General features: G+C 43.8%; 2 protein-coding genes across 2 annotated transcripts in view; both read right to left on the bottom strand.

Annotated features, from left to right (window-relative positions):
* Positions 1-7763, bottom strand: part of smc3 (structural maintenance of chromosomes 3) — a 32111-nt gene extending 24348 nt beyond the window's left edge. The window contains exons 1-11 of the mRNA XM_071526319.1: positions 7617-7763; positions 6688-6763; positions 5914-5952; positions 5742-5809; positions 5218-5289; positions 4254-4333; positions 4068-4146; positions 3331-3448; positions 2625-2800; positions 2147-2227; positions 1541-1705 (exon numbers count right to left, since the gene is read on the bottom strand). Coding sequence (XP_071382420.1) covers positions 1541-1705; positions 2147-2227; positions 2625-2800; positions 3331-3448; positions 4068-4146; positions 4254-4333; positions 5218-5289; positions 5742-5809; positions 5914-5952; positions 6688-6763; positions 7617-7631 — 969 coding nt within the window. The 5' untranslated portion in view covers positions 7632-7763. The remainder of the gene's footprint in view (positions 1-1540; positions 1706-2146; positions 2228-2624; positions 2801-3330; positions 3449-4067; positions 4147-4253; positions 4334-5217; positions 5290-5741; positions 5810-5913; positions 5953-6687; positions 6764-7616) is intronic.
* Positions 7764-9021: 1258 nt separating this feature from the next.
* Positions 9022-14910, bottom strand: dusp5 (dual specificity phosphatase 5). Its single transcript, XM_071526323.1, is given in 5 exon segments — positions 9022-9637; positions 9639-9871; positions 12339-12558; positions 13314-13453; positions 14455-14910. Coding segments are annotated over 5 exon segments (1131 nt in total). The 5' UTR covers positions 14819-14910; the 3' UTR covers positions 9022-9463.
* Positions 14911-15372: the final 462 nt, after the last annotated feature.

Below are 15372 nucleotides of genomic sequence, written 5' to 3' on the forward strand. Positions count from 1 at the left end.
TAGTCCATGCTTTTCCTACCAATTACGATCACAACTGAAGAAATTGGACTACTTTGGATCTACTTGAAACCCACCACACTCCTTTCAACAGATAATAGGTTGTGAGGCTTAAGAGCATGCAGGAAATACAGATGGGAAATAACATTAGGAAAACCTTCCTTATAGAGAGTTTGTAACCCCTTTTTGAAAAATGTATGTCTCTATTGTCTGAAGATTTAAAAATCCTTATTTAACCTCCTCCTCTTCAGTGAAGCGGATTTAATAGATGAAACCAATAAGGGATCTTAGCTTTGACCTGGATCCAGCCAACCAGCAAAAATGCCCATTGACTACTGATTTTAGATGTGTGGGTGGTGGTATGTGTGCCACACCACAGGTATACAGAAACCTCTAATTTTCCCTCGAGACCAGTCCGCCTCAAACCAGATCAGATCACGACCATCAGCATTGGAAAAGGCGCAGTGACGCAGTTCTGCCTCTCTTGCTTTTTCATTTTGCTCCAATGAAACCTGGCTGATGCTGTGCCACCCTTAGCCAGGTGGGACTAATCCAACCACCAGCCAGCATGCCTGCCTGGGACCCATCATGGTTCACAAACAGACTGAGCCAATAAGCCATAATGTATGATTATCTTCTCCACTGCCATCGCTCAAACACACTCACACGTGCACACACACACACACAAAACACGCGACCATACGGAGGGCGATCCATGCCAGCTCAGTACCCATAAACTCATGCCCAGAATGACGTGCAGCTATAAGCGGGACTGATGGCAAGAGTCTGATAAGTAGACCGGTGCTTCCTCTGTAAAGCTATGTAGCAGTGCTGCTTTTAGTTTTGGTTCCGCAGTAATCCCACTATTGGTCCAAGATATGGTTCTAGTGAAGGATCCAGTACTTAAAAATGTTAATTCTAAACATGTGATTTTATATTTTCTCTGGCAGTGGTGGTAATTTTCTTGCCGAAGTGCCACACAAGCAAGCAAGAAAGAAAGACAGCAAGCAAGAACGAAAGACAGCAAGCAAGAAGGAAAGCAAGAAAGACGGCAAGAAAGAAAGAAAGCACGAGAGCAAGAAAGAAAGCAAGAAAGAAAGCAAGAGAGCAAGAAAGAAAGCAAGAAAGAAAGCAAGCAAGAAAGCAAGAAAGCAAGCAAGAAAGCAAGAAATCAAGCAAGAAGGAAAACAAGCAAGAAAGCAAGAAATCAAGCAAGAAAGCAAGCAAGCAAGAAAACAAGAAAGAAAGAAAGACAGATTGATACAGGGGTAGTTTGAATTGGCCACATAAGATCAACTGGCATACACGCACACTATACTATACTATTTCTGCTAGGTGACTTAAAAACAGAAGCGATTTGAGACACGTACCACTCCTTTCAACTCATAACAGAGGGGTAAAACGAGAGAAAGAGGCTGCCACCCCTCTGTAGTATATACAGTATAGATGGTGCAGTAACAGTGGAGGGAGAGGAAGAGGAGAGGGGGGTGTTGCTGGTGCAGCGTCATGTGTGCTGAGTGACGCAGATGGGAGGCTTCCGTACCCTCTGTTCGCTGTTGCCTGCCAGCTCGTCCTGCAGGTCCTTGGCCTTCAGCTCCAGCTTGGTCCTCTGCTTGATCTGCTCCTGGCGCTCGGCCGACAGCTGCTCCCTCTCCTCCTTCATGGCCGAGATCTTGGACTTCAGCTCGCGCACAACGCGCTCCGTCTCCTGCAGAACGCAGAGGGGCAAATCAAGGGAGAAGGCTGTGAGATTTATGTGCGTCGGGAGTGCAGCTACAACAGCTTATTTCCTCTTTAGTGATTGTGCTACTATTCATTCATGCATATCAAGGCTGCACAAAGTCAGGTCAGTGGGATAAATCTGGCCCTCTGCAAAGTTATTTCTGTCCCTCCAAAGGGTTCCAGCAAGAGATAAGATATTTTTTTTTATTTTGTTTTCATTAAATCTGAGGATTGATTTGAGATAACCTGCTTATTACAAGGCATATTCACAAAGACCATAATGACATAAGACCTAAAGCTAGCACCCTCTAATTCCATTTTTGAAAACTCGAATGTCAAATTGTATTATTTTGGGCCATGGCCCTCCATGTCAAATTGTCTGGGGATCCCAGATGAGTGTAACGGTCTGTGTGGTTGAGTTCTTTACCTCCACTTTGTCTCTGGCGTCTTGCTGAGCATCACGCAGCTGTCTGGATTTGTCTCCACAGGTCTCCCTCTTGGACGACAACTGAAAAAAAACAAAACATACAGAATACTTAAAGGAGAGTCCAAGTATCAATGCTGTACAGAACAGAGCAGGGAACAAACTTTTGTCTACAGTCCACAGTGTCTGGTAAATTCCAAACTAAACCAATCACTCATTATTTTACCAGCAAACTTCATTCCTCCAAACGATTGCAAGTTACCTGCCATCAGAAAGGCTGGTGTAGTAGACAAACTTAGCAGCCACAGCTAAATTCGCCAGTATGTGACTGGTGGCTAGTGTTAATTTCCCATCCTGGTACAAAAACAGATCACAATCAAAAAGTCTAAACTGTCAGTCACTACTTCCTATATCCATTACTCTACTCTTGACAAAGTTCTGTCTCCCGCTCTGATGAAACCAATTTTTCCTCTCATTTTACCTCGTCCAGTTTGGCTCGGGTCTCGTTCAGCTCCTGGTTGTAGATGGTGTACTCCAGCGCCCTCCTCATCTTGTCCCACTTCTGGTACTGAGCCAGCTCCTCCTTCTCATCCTCCAGGGTGTGCAGACGCTCCTCAATGTACTTCAGCAGCTCGTTGATCTTCTCTCGCTTCCCCTCTGGAGGAGACACACGTCAGATTGTTCAAAAAAAATAAAAAATAAAAAATGCAGCCCACTGCCAAGTACATTGTACACTGAATTTTCTGGAACTTGACTGACTGACAGTGTGGATGTTGTTTACTAGAGAATGTTTTGTATGTTGTACAATACCACCCATTTTCTGTGCTGGCCTTGCAAAATGAATTTCACTCAGGATAATAATGGTTATATTGCATTATTATCTGTGTGTTCCATCTGGCTTAAATGCCACAATTAAGACCCATTTTCAGATCACTACTGTCAAATGAAAACAGTCAGATTTCTAGAAGTCTGATTTTCCTAATTACCCACAATGTGTTTTTGCAATTATGCAGTGTGCACTGTATGTGCTTAGGCCTATATTTAGCCTCGGGATCATGAACTGAGGATCTTACTCAACCACATTTTAGTTTACTCCCAAGCTAACCAGAGTCAACAGAAACCGCCAAACATAAATGAAAAGTACAATTCAATACTGTGCATGCAACATGATGCTGTGAAGCTTTTACCTGTCTCCTTCATGAGAGAGATACTCTCCTCTTTGCGCTCATCATACACTCTGGTCCCTGCCACCTCTCTCAGCAGCTTCAGGCGCTGGGAGTCCGGCGCTGTGGCCATTTGGTTGATCTGCATGCAGCACAGAGACAACGTGTGAGATGCACAACACCCTGCGGTTCGGTCTACCTCTAAGATTTTCCTGCCTGCCAAATGATTTATATGTTACATTTTAGGTATTTAGCAGAAGCTCTTATCCAGAGCGGATTACATGCAGCAGTGCAACAGTGGAAAAAGCTTAAATTCCAAAATCACCAACATTACAAGGAACCAATAGTAAGAAGTGCAAGGGTTAGAGTCATTGTGTCCTGACAACAGATAACACAAAATATTCCTGGGACCCTATTATGATCATGTTTGTTAGAGAGCTGTTAGGAAAGAATGTTATCCAGAATGTTAGTTTTTGAGGATTGATTGTGCCATCTTGATGTTTAGAAAGCTGTGTGTTGGTTGGTGTGTTGTATTTTAATTTCTCAAATAACATAAATAAACCTTAATAAATCAACATAAATCTTTCAATCTGCAGGTAATGTCTTGATAATAATGACTTTAACCTGATAGGTCAAGACGATCACTGTCTATAGTCTTCACTCCCGTTTGCATGATACAATGCTGAACACGGCACTGAAAAACAAACTATTATGTGTCACACAAGTGAATCTGGTGGCACTGGCACCCTCTGCTTTCTCACCTTTCCCTGCTTGACGATGTAGTAGGGGTTACTGCGGGAGAAGCCGGCACTTTCCAGGAGGTTCATGACGTCGTTCTTACTGTAACAATCACAGACGCCATCAAACGGGTGATTACATGGAGCTCTCAGAGCCGTTATTTCCTGTGATTACAGGGACATGGACAGTCGGTCAACAGCGATACTTACGTCACCATCTTCTTGTCTAAGAAGTACTGGTCCTTCTTGGCGCCGATGACACGGCGAAGGGAGACTTCCTCTTTGTCGATCTGAAGGGAGAGACATTCATCACTGGTCAAGAGGAGAAGCACAGGCTGCAGCAGGGTTGGATGGTTATGTCACAGTATTACAGGGTTGTGTGATTACAGTTTCAAAACCCAGGTGAAAACAATTTTGGGATTTCTAGAGTGGTACAAACATCCTGCCTTCAAAGGAATAATAAGCACTGAATGTATTAGATGCAGTCTGAGTACAATCACTCGTCATAACAATCTTCAGCAATTCAGGGGGAAAGTACTGCTGGACAACTTCCATTTGTAGCCTAGTTGCTTCAACAATAAAAAAGACCAGATGTTTATCACAGATAGGCCATTAATTGAAATGTGCTTTTAATCCATGCCAAATTTCAATAATGTATACTATGAATACAAACACCTAGTCAAATGTTCTAATATCTGCACAATATCTATGTTTGATTCAGTAATAAACCCAACATTGTCTTTGCCAACAGGTTACAGTGATAACATGGTGACTTGTGATCCGGGTGAAAAATAAATAAAGAACTGTCAAAACGCTGGTAAATTTTCTCTATGGTTGGTAGGTAGGTAGGTAGGTCTACTCTACCAGCCACTTTGACAAGCAGCCAACCATCATTTGCGTTTTCTATTCTATTCTAAAAGCTTAGTTGGCTGGTAAAGTAGTCAAAGTGACTGTTGAATTCTGGGAAAGCTAGTTTCCTTCCCCACTTGTGAAGTATGTTTTGACTGTTAAATGAGCCATTTTATCACTGCCAACATAAAGAATCTTTAAACAAGGTATTAATTTGCTAAACTGAAATTCTCCCATGCAAATATAAGAGACAGGCTGTTATTTGAGAAGCTTATTGGAATATTTAAGCGGTAAGACTTCAATATGAAATGTTTGCCATTCCTACCGGCAGCCGGTTGTCAGAATTGTCAAATATAATCTCCACAAAAGCCGAGATGACACGAGGACCAGTTCCCTCCTACAGTGACAGGGGAAAAAAACACACATTTATATTGACACAATAACCTCATGTTTAATTTATACCCTTATCAATGATCTTACGTGGTACAATTTATTTTTCCCCACTGTGTTTCAGTCCCCCATAACAAATTAACATGGTTTATTTTAACAGATGTGTATCGAACCCACTTACAACCTGTATACTCCGGTGATTACTTGTCACACATAAGCTTTGAACATCACCTGCTTCCTGCCTCACCTCCCCCACCCTCCCCCGCAGTCCCACCCCTTTCTTTCACCACCCAGAAACCACAAAGGGATGACTACAGGTAGAAGTGAACACCATCCTACCAAGCTTATGTCATTCTGTGTCTAACAAGAGTAATTTAGACACAACAAATGCATCATAGAGTGCCATTTTCAGAACAATAGCTGGGATCCGTTGGGAGTTTGACATTTGTATGTACTTACATGGAGCAAGGCCAGGCGCTGTTCGGGTCGAAGGTGGCTGAACTCATCACTGAGCACAAACTGAATGGCTAATGAGACGCAAAGAAGACATCGTTTAGATAAAAAACAATGAAAACTACAGAAAATAAGATGTTTGATTGCTGTGTGGTAAAATTAATCTTGGTTCACATACCGTAGAAAAAGTTACTTTTTCCTGACCCATTTCTTCCAACTGTAACAGACAAAAAAAGAAAAAACACAAATATGAGAACATGATGATATACATACAGGATGAGAACCTTCTTTGTAGCCCACAGGCCGCGCATGTGAGACCTTTGCACCTACTCTTATCTCTGTGCACGTGCCAGTGCAAGACAATGAAAAATGCAAAATGCAAATAAACTCACGCTGACCGCGCTCTTGCATTGCTAATGAAAATGTCTTGTTTCGGTGTGTTTTCTAATGAAGGTTTTAACACTGAAAAATACATTTTTCACTTGCAATGCAAGAGCGCAGTGTGCAGGAGTTTATTAGACATTTTGCCCAGAGGACACAACAACTGCTCGATTCCAAAATTCAGCTCCTTACACTATTTTACCGGCTGAAATAATTGCTGGAATATAGGAACTTCCAAAATGATTAATGGTTAACTGTCAAAGTGGCTGGTAGAGTTGACAAACTTATAAGCAAAAATTACCAGCACCCAATTGTACATGTCAAACAAAACATTTTCTACTTCTATTGACATGGGGTGCAAACTATAGTGCTATAACCTTTTCTGCATAATTAATTCTGAGCACTTCAAAAAACTTTTGATAAGGTTTTGCTCAGTTTATATGTATTGTTTTTTTCTCCTTTATTCCAACTTGATTTGTAGGCAACAGATCCTGCACAGGACCACAACAACTTGTTTAGGGTGATGCTTACAGTAGTTTTTGTGTTGATGAAAACTGTCAGACACACTCACCGATGACATTGTGCTTTGGACTGAACGGGTCCACCACTGTTTGGTCCCTGTAACTTCGGAACCCCTGGATGATGACCTGCATGACAACCCAAACACAGAGTTAGCACACAGATTCATAACAGCCTCTTGCTTTATCAGCTGCCAAAACATTTCAGCCGGATTTTGCCAATGCAAACTGTTAGAGGTTCATTTTGTTACGTGAACTGATGGCTCAGCTTCGTTTACCAAGGCGACGATGGGTAAACACTATGACACATAGGCGCGTTTAAATGTATGTACCTGATGCTAGCATTAAATTACTTAAGTAACGTTAGAGGAATCCAGTGAGTGGTTAATAAAAGAAGCAATCCAACTACCTATGACACTACCAGCCGATAAGTAAGGGATAGATTTAACATGCCTAGTTGTGTGCTAAGCGTAGCAACAAATGTTTTTAGCATAACGTTAAGGGCTGCTCATAACTGACAGGGCCTTGACTGATTATCGCTGTGATGGGCTGTTTTAACAATAGTGCTGCTAACAAATTCAGTCATGCTTGTTAACATGCTGAACTCTAATTAGACAGCCATCATCATCAGACGAAATCTCCTATTAAAATTTTATAAATATGAGCACATGTTGTGCAACATTAACACAGAAGCCATAAATCAGCTAACGATAGCCTGTTAGCTTAGCCACTTCGAAGGGGGACGGGCTGTTCCACTCAATATTATTCCAGTTAGCGCAAGCTAACGTGAGCAAGCTAGCTATTTATAATTGCCTTAGACGTGGTTTCTGTTTAACTTTGTATGCAATTCGGGTAGCTGACTTGCAAAAAAAATCAATATTCTTGCTAAAATTTCACTCCGGAGAAAAGCCTAATCCAGAAAATGAGGCCAGTGATAGTCGGCAACATGCACCAGTCGCGGTTAGCGTTAACGTTAGCTTACCTGTTTGATGTACATGGTTGTCTAAGCAGGAACTCTCCTTAGCTGAATTTGGAGATAAACTCCCTCCTCCTAAATTTGAGAAGACGGGAATTTAATAATCCAAAATTAAGAAATTAACAGAAACCACTGCATTCAAAATTGTTGAATTACTCTGCTAATACAGAATAACATGGAAAATGGCGTCGGGGGCGGGATAAAACGGATCAAACCATTATGTGAAAAGGGGTTATGACGTTAAATCTAAAATAATATCTCGTATTAACATAAATTAGACGATGTGTGATAATAGAACAATATATTGCTCTGCTTTACGGTGAATTATTAGTCACTATTTCTTTGGACGTAAATCTATAACAGCGTTCATTATGTATCGAAGTCCCTATTAGCACAGTTGGTATGGCCTACATGATAGCGTTGGGCGCCAAAGACTTGGCAGAGAACAGTGAACGCGTAAAAGTTATGCATTCTCAGCAGAGCAGTTGTTATTGTTATGCAGTTTTGATATTATTCACCAGGGATGTTTTTTTTTGTTTTTTTAAATTTAAACAAGGAACATAGAACAGAGTGCAGGGAAATAATACAATGCATATACAGGGACCGAGAAAAGGAAAGAAAATAGGCCTACTGAAAATGGGACAAGAGATACTTCATAAATTGAGGGCTTGACATATTTGGATACACTTCATGGCTTTGAGGTTTTTGGAATACGTTTCAAATTGTTTCTTTAAGACAAAAAGTTGGGTTTGGAGAGAGCTCATTTACAGTGATGTACACTATATGTAATTCTACTAAAAATAAAGATATAATAACAAAGAAAGTAAAGATATATCACCAGGGATGTGATTTTTCTGTCTTTCATAAACACAAGGTCACTTTATAATTGACTTTTAATTGACTTATAATTAACTTTTAATTAACATTTTGACTTTACTTCTTTCCCCCATGGTTTCTTGATTTCTTGTTTCTCTGAGCACATTTCTAATGTATCTAATAACATTACCCACGTTTTACATTTATGTGCCTAGACTTTGCTCGAGTAAAACTAACTTGATGACTCAGAATCAAAACACATTCAGTCTAATTGTGATTTAATAAGCAGGCCCCTACTTTTTAACTTATCAATCATTACTTGGGGCCACCAGCTCTTATTCAAGGCCAACTCCAGGTCACTGCAGGTGTCACTGTTGCCTCTTCTTTTACATCTTGGACCTGCAGATGCCAGAAAGTATTTGCACTCATAATTATTTTTTCTTCTGATATTTGCAGAAATGGGCTACCAATAAATTACTTGAAAAGTCCACTTGCAATCTCATTTGATTTCCCTCCTTTGATTTCTCAAATATATTCATAAAATGCTACTGCTGCACAGTGCTTCATTATTTGACAGGGGCAAAGGCAACACATGACAACAAGTATATTTTTCTGGTGGAAACATTTATTGACATCCACATTTAGTGAAAAATAAATCAGACAAATAGACAGACTGTAATTATCAAATAAATTAGGTTTAAATGCCTGACTGGATTTGTGAATAGGCAAAAAAAATCACAATATCAACCTAAGGCATGTATATTGCAGTTTATCGCTGTGCTGTGTTGTTTTATCGCTGCAGTTCAGAAGACAGGAAAACAGCATCGACGGCCGCAGCCTACACATTTCAAAGACTTCAAGTCCCATGAACTGAATACTTGAACACTATCATCTTGACTCTTCTCTGTCTCTATCACTGATCTCCAGTCTTTCTGCTCTGCTGGTTTCAACACCAGGCACACAGAGAGCATTATAAATTCTTTTTTTTTTTTAATTTTATTTTCAAGTAAGACTACAAGCAGTCACAGTTCTTTTCATTAAGGCAGTGCAGTTATTGGGCTCAGTTTGAACTGGTGGTGGACCGGGGACTGCAGGAAAGAGGTAGGGAGGGCGAACACGGATGGCTCAAAGTTCTTGGTGTTGAAGGTGGTGGCGAAGTCGTTGGCGAAGAAGGAGGCGGACTCCGGGGCGCAGGGCGTGGCCGGCTCGGGGGGCGGCGGCGTGGGCCGGGGCGGAGGACAGGACCTCGGACTCGAACTGCAGCAGCTGGCCCATGAAGCTGAAGTTGGGCGAGACGACCGCCCGGCGCTGCTTGATGATGTCGAAGGCCTCGTCCAGCTGCAGCCGCTCGGTCCGCATGATGTAGGCCATGCAGATGGTGGGGGAGCGCGAGATGCCCGCCTCGCAGTGGACCAGGACCTTGCCCCCTGATTGCTTCACGTGATCTGGGAGGAGAAGAAGAAGAAGAAGAAGGGGAGAGGCTGACGTTAATCATCTATGTTGTAAATCCACAGCAGAATTATTACAAAAACAGTGCATTGTAATGCATCCATTCTGTTAGTAAATAATAATGAATGCTGGATCTATTCATATTCAAAACACATTACTATACTATGTATAAAAATCTAGGTCACAAAGATATTTTTGTGTGTCATTGATATTTTTAAAGGAAAGGAAAGGACAACTTCATGAATTCTTAGGGAGTGAGTGTATTGGATCAGACACACTGCCCGTATCTAGTTAATACACACACACACACACACACACACCCTATGTAGTTTGTGGATGCACATACACCTCATTCTCACACACATGCATATGCAGACAGGTACAACCACCTTGGAGGCCTGTCTGAGTCACAGAGCACAGCTGCACACGAAAGTCTGTTTCTCCTACACTGCTGTGGGCGCGCGGGGGCGATGCTGCAGAGTTCACCGTGGCACGGAGACGGTGTGTGTTCTAATTTCGAGCTGCAGCGCTCCTACACTCTGTCTCTGTGTGAGCTAATGCCTGTGCACGCACCCGTCTGCTTTCTGTCATCTGTGTAAGCTGCGAGATCGTCTTTCATTCTCCGAGCTATACTGCAAAAACTCCTACACATTTCTCTCTTTCTGTCCCTGTCTCTCTCTCTCTGTCGTACGTTATTATTATTACGTTATTATTACCGACCGACACCAAGATTGTGTTTAATTCTCCACAGCTACTCTGCACACCTACGCATGTGTCTCTCCCTCTCTCTCTCTCTCTGTCTCTCTTCATATCTCTTTCTCCCCCTCTCTATCTCTCTCTCTAACATATAGACAAATGGAGGGCCACTCCAAGTCCTCGGCTAGCTGGTCCTGAGAGCCGCTGAAGGGGGGGGGGCAACGATGGTTTCTGACAGCTCCGATCCTCCGAAAACCACATGAATGAATCATGAACCTCCCATCTGGAGTGGAGGGTGCAATGAGAGAGAGAGATAGAGGGCGAGGAACAGGGGGAATGACAGAAGCGGTGGGTGTCTTAATGACCATCCTCCAGTGACGCGACCTCATTGGCTGGAGATGTCACAGCACACTTCAGCAGCTGTTTTCATCGAGGAGGTCGATATTTGTTCTCTCCTCCGCAACCGCACATCACACAGCAGCTCTGAGGCGTTTCTGATTCATGATTGGAGATTGATTTTCATGGGACTGGGTAGAGGGGTGGGGGGGTGCGTGGCTTGGATTTGTGCGCAGTGCATTTCTAATCAGTTGGCGTGGTTGATAGCTTTCGGAGGCCCTTCCTGAATGGAGGCTAAACCTGCACCTGGAACAGTTTGTGTTGCCTTACGTAATGCACCGGCTAACACAAAGACGCCCTAAATGTAGGCTGGATCCCCAAACAATGCACAATACCAACAATAGCAGCCGCCCAATACAGGTCAGTCAAGCCCCTCGTGGGTGAGCTTTGTCCTCTGCTATGCCTGGCTATAAATAGCCACCGGCACGCAGTGTACATTTTTGCAGGCGCTATTATCCAACACCTCTCTCCTCTCACGCACTCTCTCTCTCTCTTTCTCTGTAACACATTCACTGTCCTGCTTCCCTCCGGTCCATCAATGAATCCCACCTGCGCCCAAACAGCCAGCAACTGCGCTTTGTTGCTGTGTGTCAGTCAGCTTTCATCCTCCTCAACCATCGTAAACAACTCTGTGTGTGTGTGTGTGTGTATTTGCCTTTGCCTGCGCGTCAGTTAGCCCAGCCCCCAACCCCCCCATCCACCAGGCCATTACTAAACAGACAGCTCACCCACTTGTCACACTGCCACACCCGGTGGAGTAAGCCACTGAGATTAGGCCTGGGAGGCGATGACGGCATGGGAGTGTCTTTTTTTAAACTTAAGACGGGGGGGGAGTCGGAAGGGGAAGGGGGGGAAGCGACGGGGAAGAGGAGCCAAGCCTGAATGAAAGCAGACTCCCTGGATGTGTAGGGAGGGATTGCAGGCAGGCGATGAAGTTAAACTGATTAGAGCTTGCGGCTCTTTTAGCCCTCTCTATTTCCGCACGGCAGTGGGTGAGAAGCAGAGAAAAAAGGGGGCTTACTGGAAGACGGAGAGGCATTTTCGAAAATAGACACACGCACCTATCTATAGGTTTCTCTCTCTCTCTCTGTGTCTTAGCTCTGCTGTGTATATGCAGCTCGGGTATTCCAGGATAAGGGTCCGTCTTGGCGGGGGGGGGAATATTTATTTCTCTCCCTAGATAGTTCTGCAGCCTGTTTAGAGGCTTGAGCCAGATGATTTACCTTCTTCATAAGGCAATGAAGGAAATCAGCCTCGTTTTGTGACAATTTAGACGCAAACCCCTGAATGCAACCGAATTGGTAAACAAAGACCGGTTGTCACCATTCATACCAGTTCACAAGTACGGTGTTCATCCCGCTCCCAACTCACCGATGAATTCGATGGCCTCCTGGAAGTGGGAGCTGATGTCGGCCATGTGGTTGTCCTCCACGGGGATCCACTTGTAGTCGTAGTGGCCCTTGGCCGGCTGCAGGTCCCTGCGCGACACGTTGAGCAAGGCCGTGATGTGAAGGTCGCTGAGATAGTCCTGTCTGGAGGCGTGGTAGGCACTACCGAGGTAGAGGAAAGGCAGGATCTCCACGGGCTTACCCTGAGAGAGAGAGAGAGAGAGAGGGGGAAGAAAAGAGAGACGTGAGTCAAGGAGATGGTGGATAGAATATACAAAACGGTGCAAATTCACAGCTGCCTGACAAGACATAACACCGGGCCCCAAAAACCTTCATGCATCTACTTAAGTGCTGTATCAACGCCCCCCTCCCCCCCCTGCTTCAGGCTACTGTCAACCAAATAAAGCCTGAGACGAGCACATCACGTTCATCTGTAGACAAAACGGAGGAGGAGACATGCGTTTGGCCGTTATGCAAACAATTAAGCGGAATAGCCCGCGATACGTCTGTGTGCGTAGACACAATAGTGCGTCCTGTGTGACGTGGAGGAGCCACATGCTTCCCATTTGGGCAGCGGAGGAGATAGAGGAAAGGTCAGAGATGAAAGAGTGTGTTTCTCTCTACGGGGCGTCTGGTGTCAGCTGGGCGGCTTTGAGCGGCCTCTCCCTTTTTTGAGACAAATATGTGATGGCTGGTGAGCAGTGAAGGTCAGAGAATATCATAGGTGTTTTTAGAAAATCTGCCAAATATAGGTCAGTGTCTCTGATGTCAGCACAGCTGGGTGGATGTGTTTAATATGTATGGTGGTTTTGTTAAGGGCGAAAACAAAAATTGAAGAGTGGACTTCTGCATTTATCCAGCTGGGGCTGCCATGCCTGTCAATCCACTGATAGATGAGAGAAAGGAGAAGGCGGATAAAAGAAGAGGGGGACTGCCATGGGTGTTTCCGTTTCCATACCTGATCGTAATCTGGTTTGTGGTGAGAAAGCTTCTCGCTGTGGCTGTTAACTCTTTTCTCGGTTTCAGTTCCGCTCTGGTCGATGGTTTTCACCTCAGTGCAAAGTTCAGGGTATTGAGAGTGGAAGTTCTCGTATCCTCCTGAGAGAAAAAAAAACACAGGAACATATAATAAATAAGATTATACGAATTCAAGCCCCCAATACACACACACATACACTTACACACATCATGAGAAATAGCAGCGTTTATGAAACAGCCTTAGCGCGGGATTATAACCTTTATAACCTGATTATAAGCGCGTAATTAATTACAGGAGCCCGCAGTTGAAGGACCGGTAATCCTTTTAGGCCAACATCCTGAGGACGCAGAGGTGACAGACAGATGGAAATGGATGTGTTTCGACACGCTGTCAGAGCCGCGAAGGGTTTATTTGAATTTTTTTCGTTTTCGTAAAAACAGCGGAGGGGGGGGGGGGGATTCAATTTCTTTTTTATCAATGAGAGTCACTGCACCACCAATTTGCCTGCTTCTCCCGCACTGACTCATCCACTCCGTTGACGCACGCAGGACATTTATTTTATCTCTCCAAGAACAGAGAGAAAAATGTAGGCTGTTCACATCACGGGCAATCACAGAGAGATGACTGGGCCTTAACAGCCACTGCCTGGAAAACTGGGCTATTTTAAAAGAGCCTTACCGGATTGATAAAGACATTTAAGACATGCGGAGATGCCACCATTAATAATTTCTTTATACCCCGTCCTTTATAAATTAGACACCCCGACATGTGACGTTTTACATTCATATTCTATAGTCAGAATAATAACTACACTATTGGTTTTGTGATACATTTTGTAGTAGTAGTAGTAGAAACCGCCAACCAGACACAAAATGATTAAAGTTTCATTCCAAAACGAGATATCCGCCATTTAAATAAAAGACACTCACTCTTATGAAAGTAAATGGATAACTAGTTAAGTTATGAATCATCGTAAGACATTTTCTTACAAAATAATTACGTTTTTGAAGGCAGGATAATCTATTTTTGAAATACTGAGCTAATTCAGGCAACAACATCTTTCCCCCCCCCTTTTTATGACCGAAACACTTCAATTGATTTAATTTCCAAATGTTCTCACCTTTCAGGAAACAGATGTTTGCCCCACTCGCTAGATGCGAGAGGGTATTTATCACAATTTGTGCCACACTGTCCTTTTTCAGCTTCTGCCAGTGGGGTGTCCGGTCGTCCAGAGCTATGACGGCCGATATGCTCCCCTCCCGAAGCCGGAGCAGGGCTCTCTCATCCGGGATGACGAACTGAAGAGGCACCGGCCCTCCCCTGGACCTCCGGACGACCACCGAATTCAGGTTGACGTTGACAGAGCCTTTGATATTAGAGTTCGTGAACGAGAAATAAGGTCGGCAATCCACAATGAGACAGCTCCCGCACTCCTTCCTGATGATTTTCTTCAGACGCCGGCAGTCGATGCTGGAGACTTTCATTTTGACCCGTTGAGTTTGTTTTATTGCCTAAAGAATATACTTAGAAATACTGTATACGGGTGAGCGAGGAGCCCCGTGTGCGTCTGTGCCTACATTTCCTCCAAGGGGATTCCGGCCGATCAGTTTTATGTGAATGGAACCTCCGGCGCGTGACGTCACGAACCAAATATGGACACCGGCGAGGTGTGATCGCAACCGAGGCCCCGCCCACACTGGCGCTGACTCGGTCGTGACCCCGCCCCCGTCGGGGTAAATACTACTGCTCTGAAGCCTGAATCAACCAGCCTATTACTCATACAGTATGTGTGTTGTTGGACCCCGTCGTTTCGTTTTCATCTTCGTCTTCGTGTTTAGAGGAGATAAAACGAGACGTGGGCTGTTGCTGAGAAGGATGACAACAGCTTATTGAGTAAATTCAAATAACTGTATTGGCTAAAATCATAAAAGAGCCACGGCAAGTCCCCCTGGCAGCAAATAACCGTAGTAATCCAATAATGCATTTTAGAAGGGGACTACAACAAAAACTCTTTAAATTTGATACCAAAGGAGATGAA

Source organism: Centroberyx affinis, unplaced genomic scaffold (genome assembly GCF_046629955.1).
Source record: "Centroberyx affinis isolate AG114_WGS23_722 - 3 ecotype Tasmania unplaced genomic scaffold, CSIRO-AGI_Caff_v1 ptg001399l_1, whole genome shotgun sequence".
In the NCBI taxonomy this organism is placed as follows: domain Eukaryota; kingdom Metazoa; phylum Chordata; class Actinopteri; order Beryciformes; family Berycidae; genus Centroberyx; species Centroberyx affinis.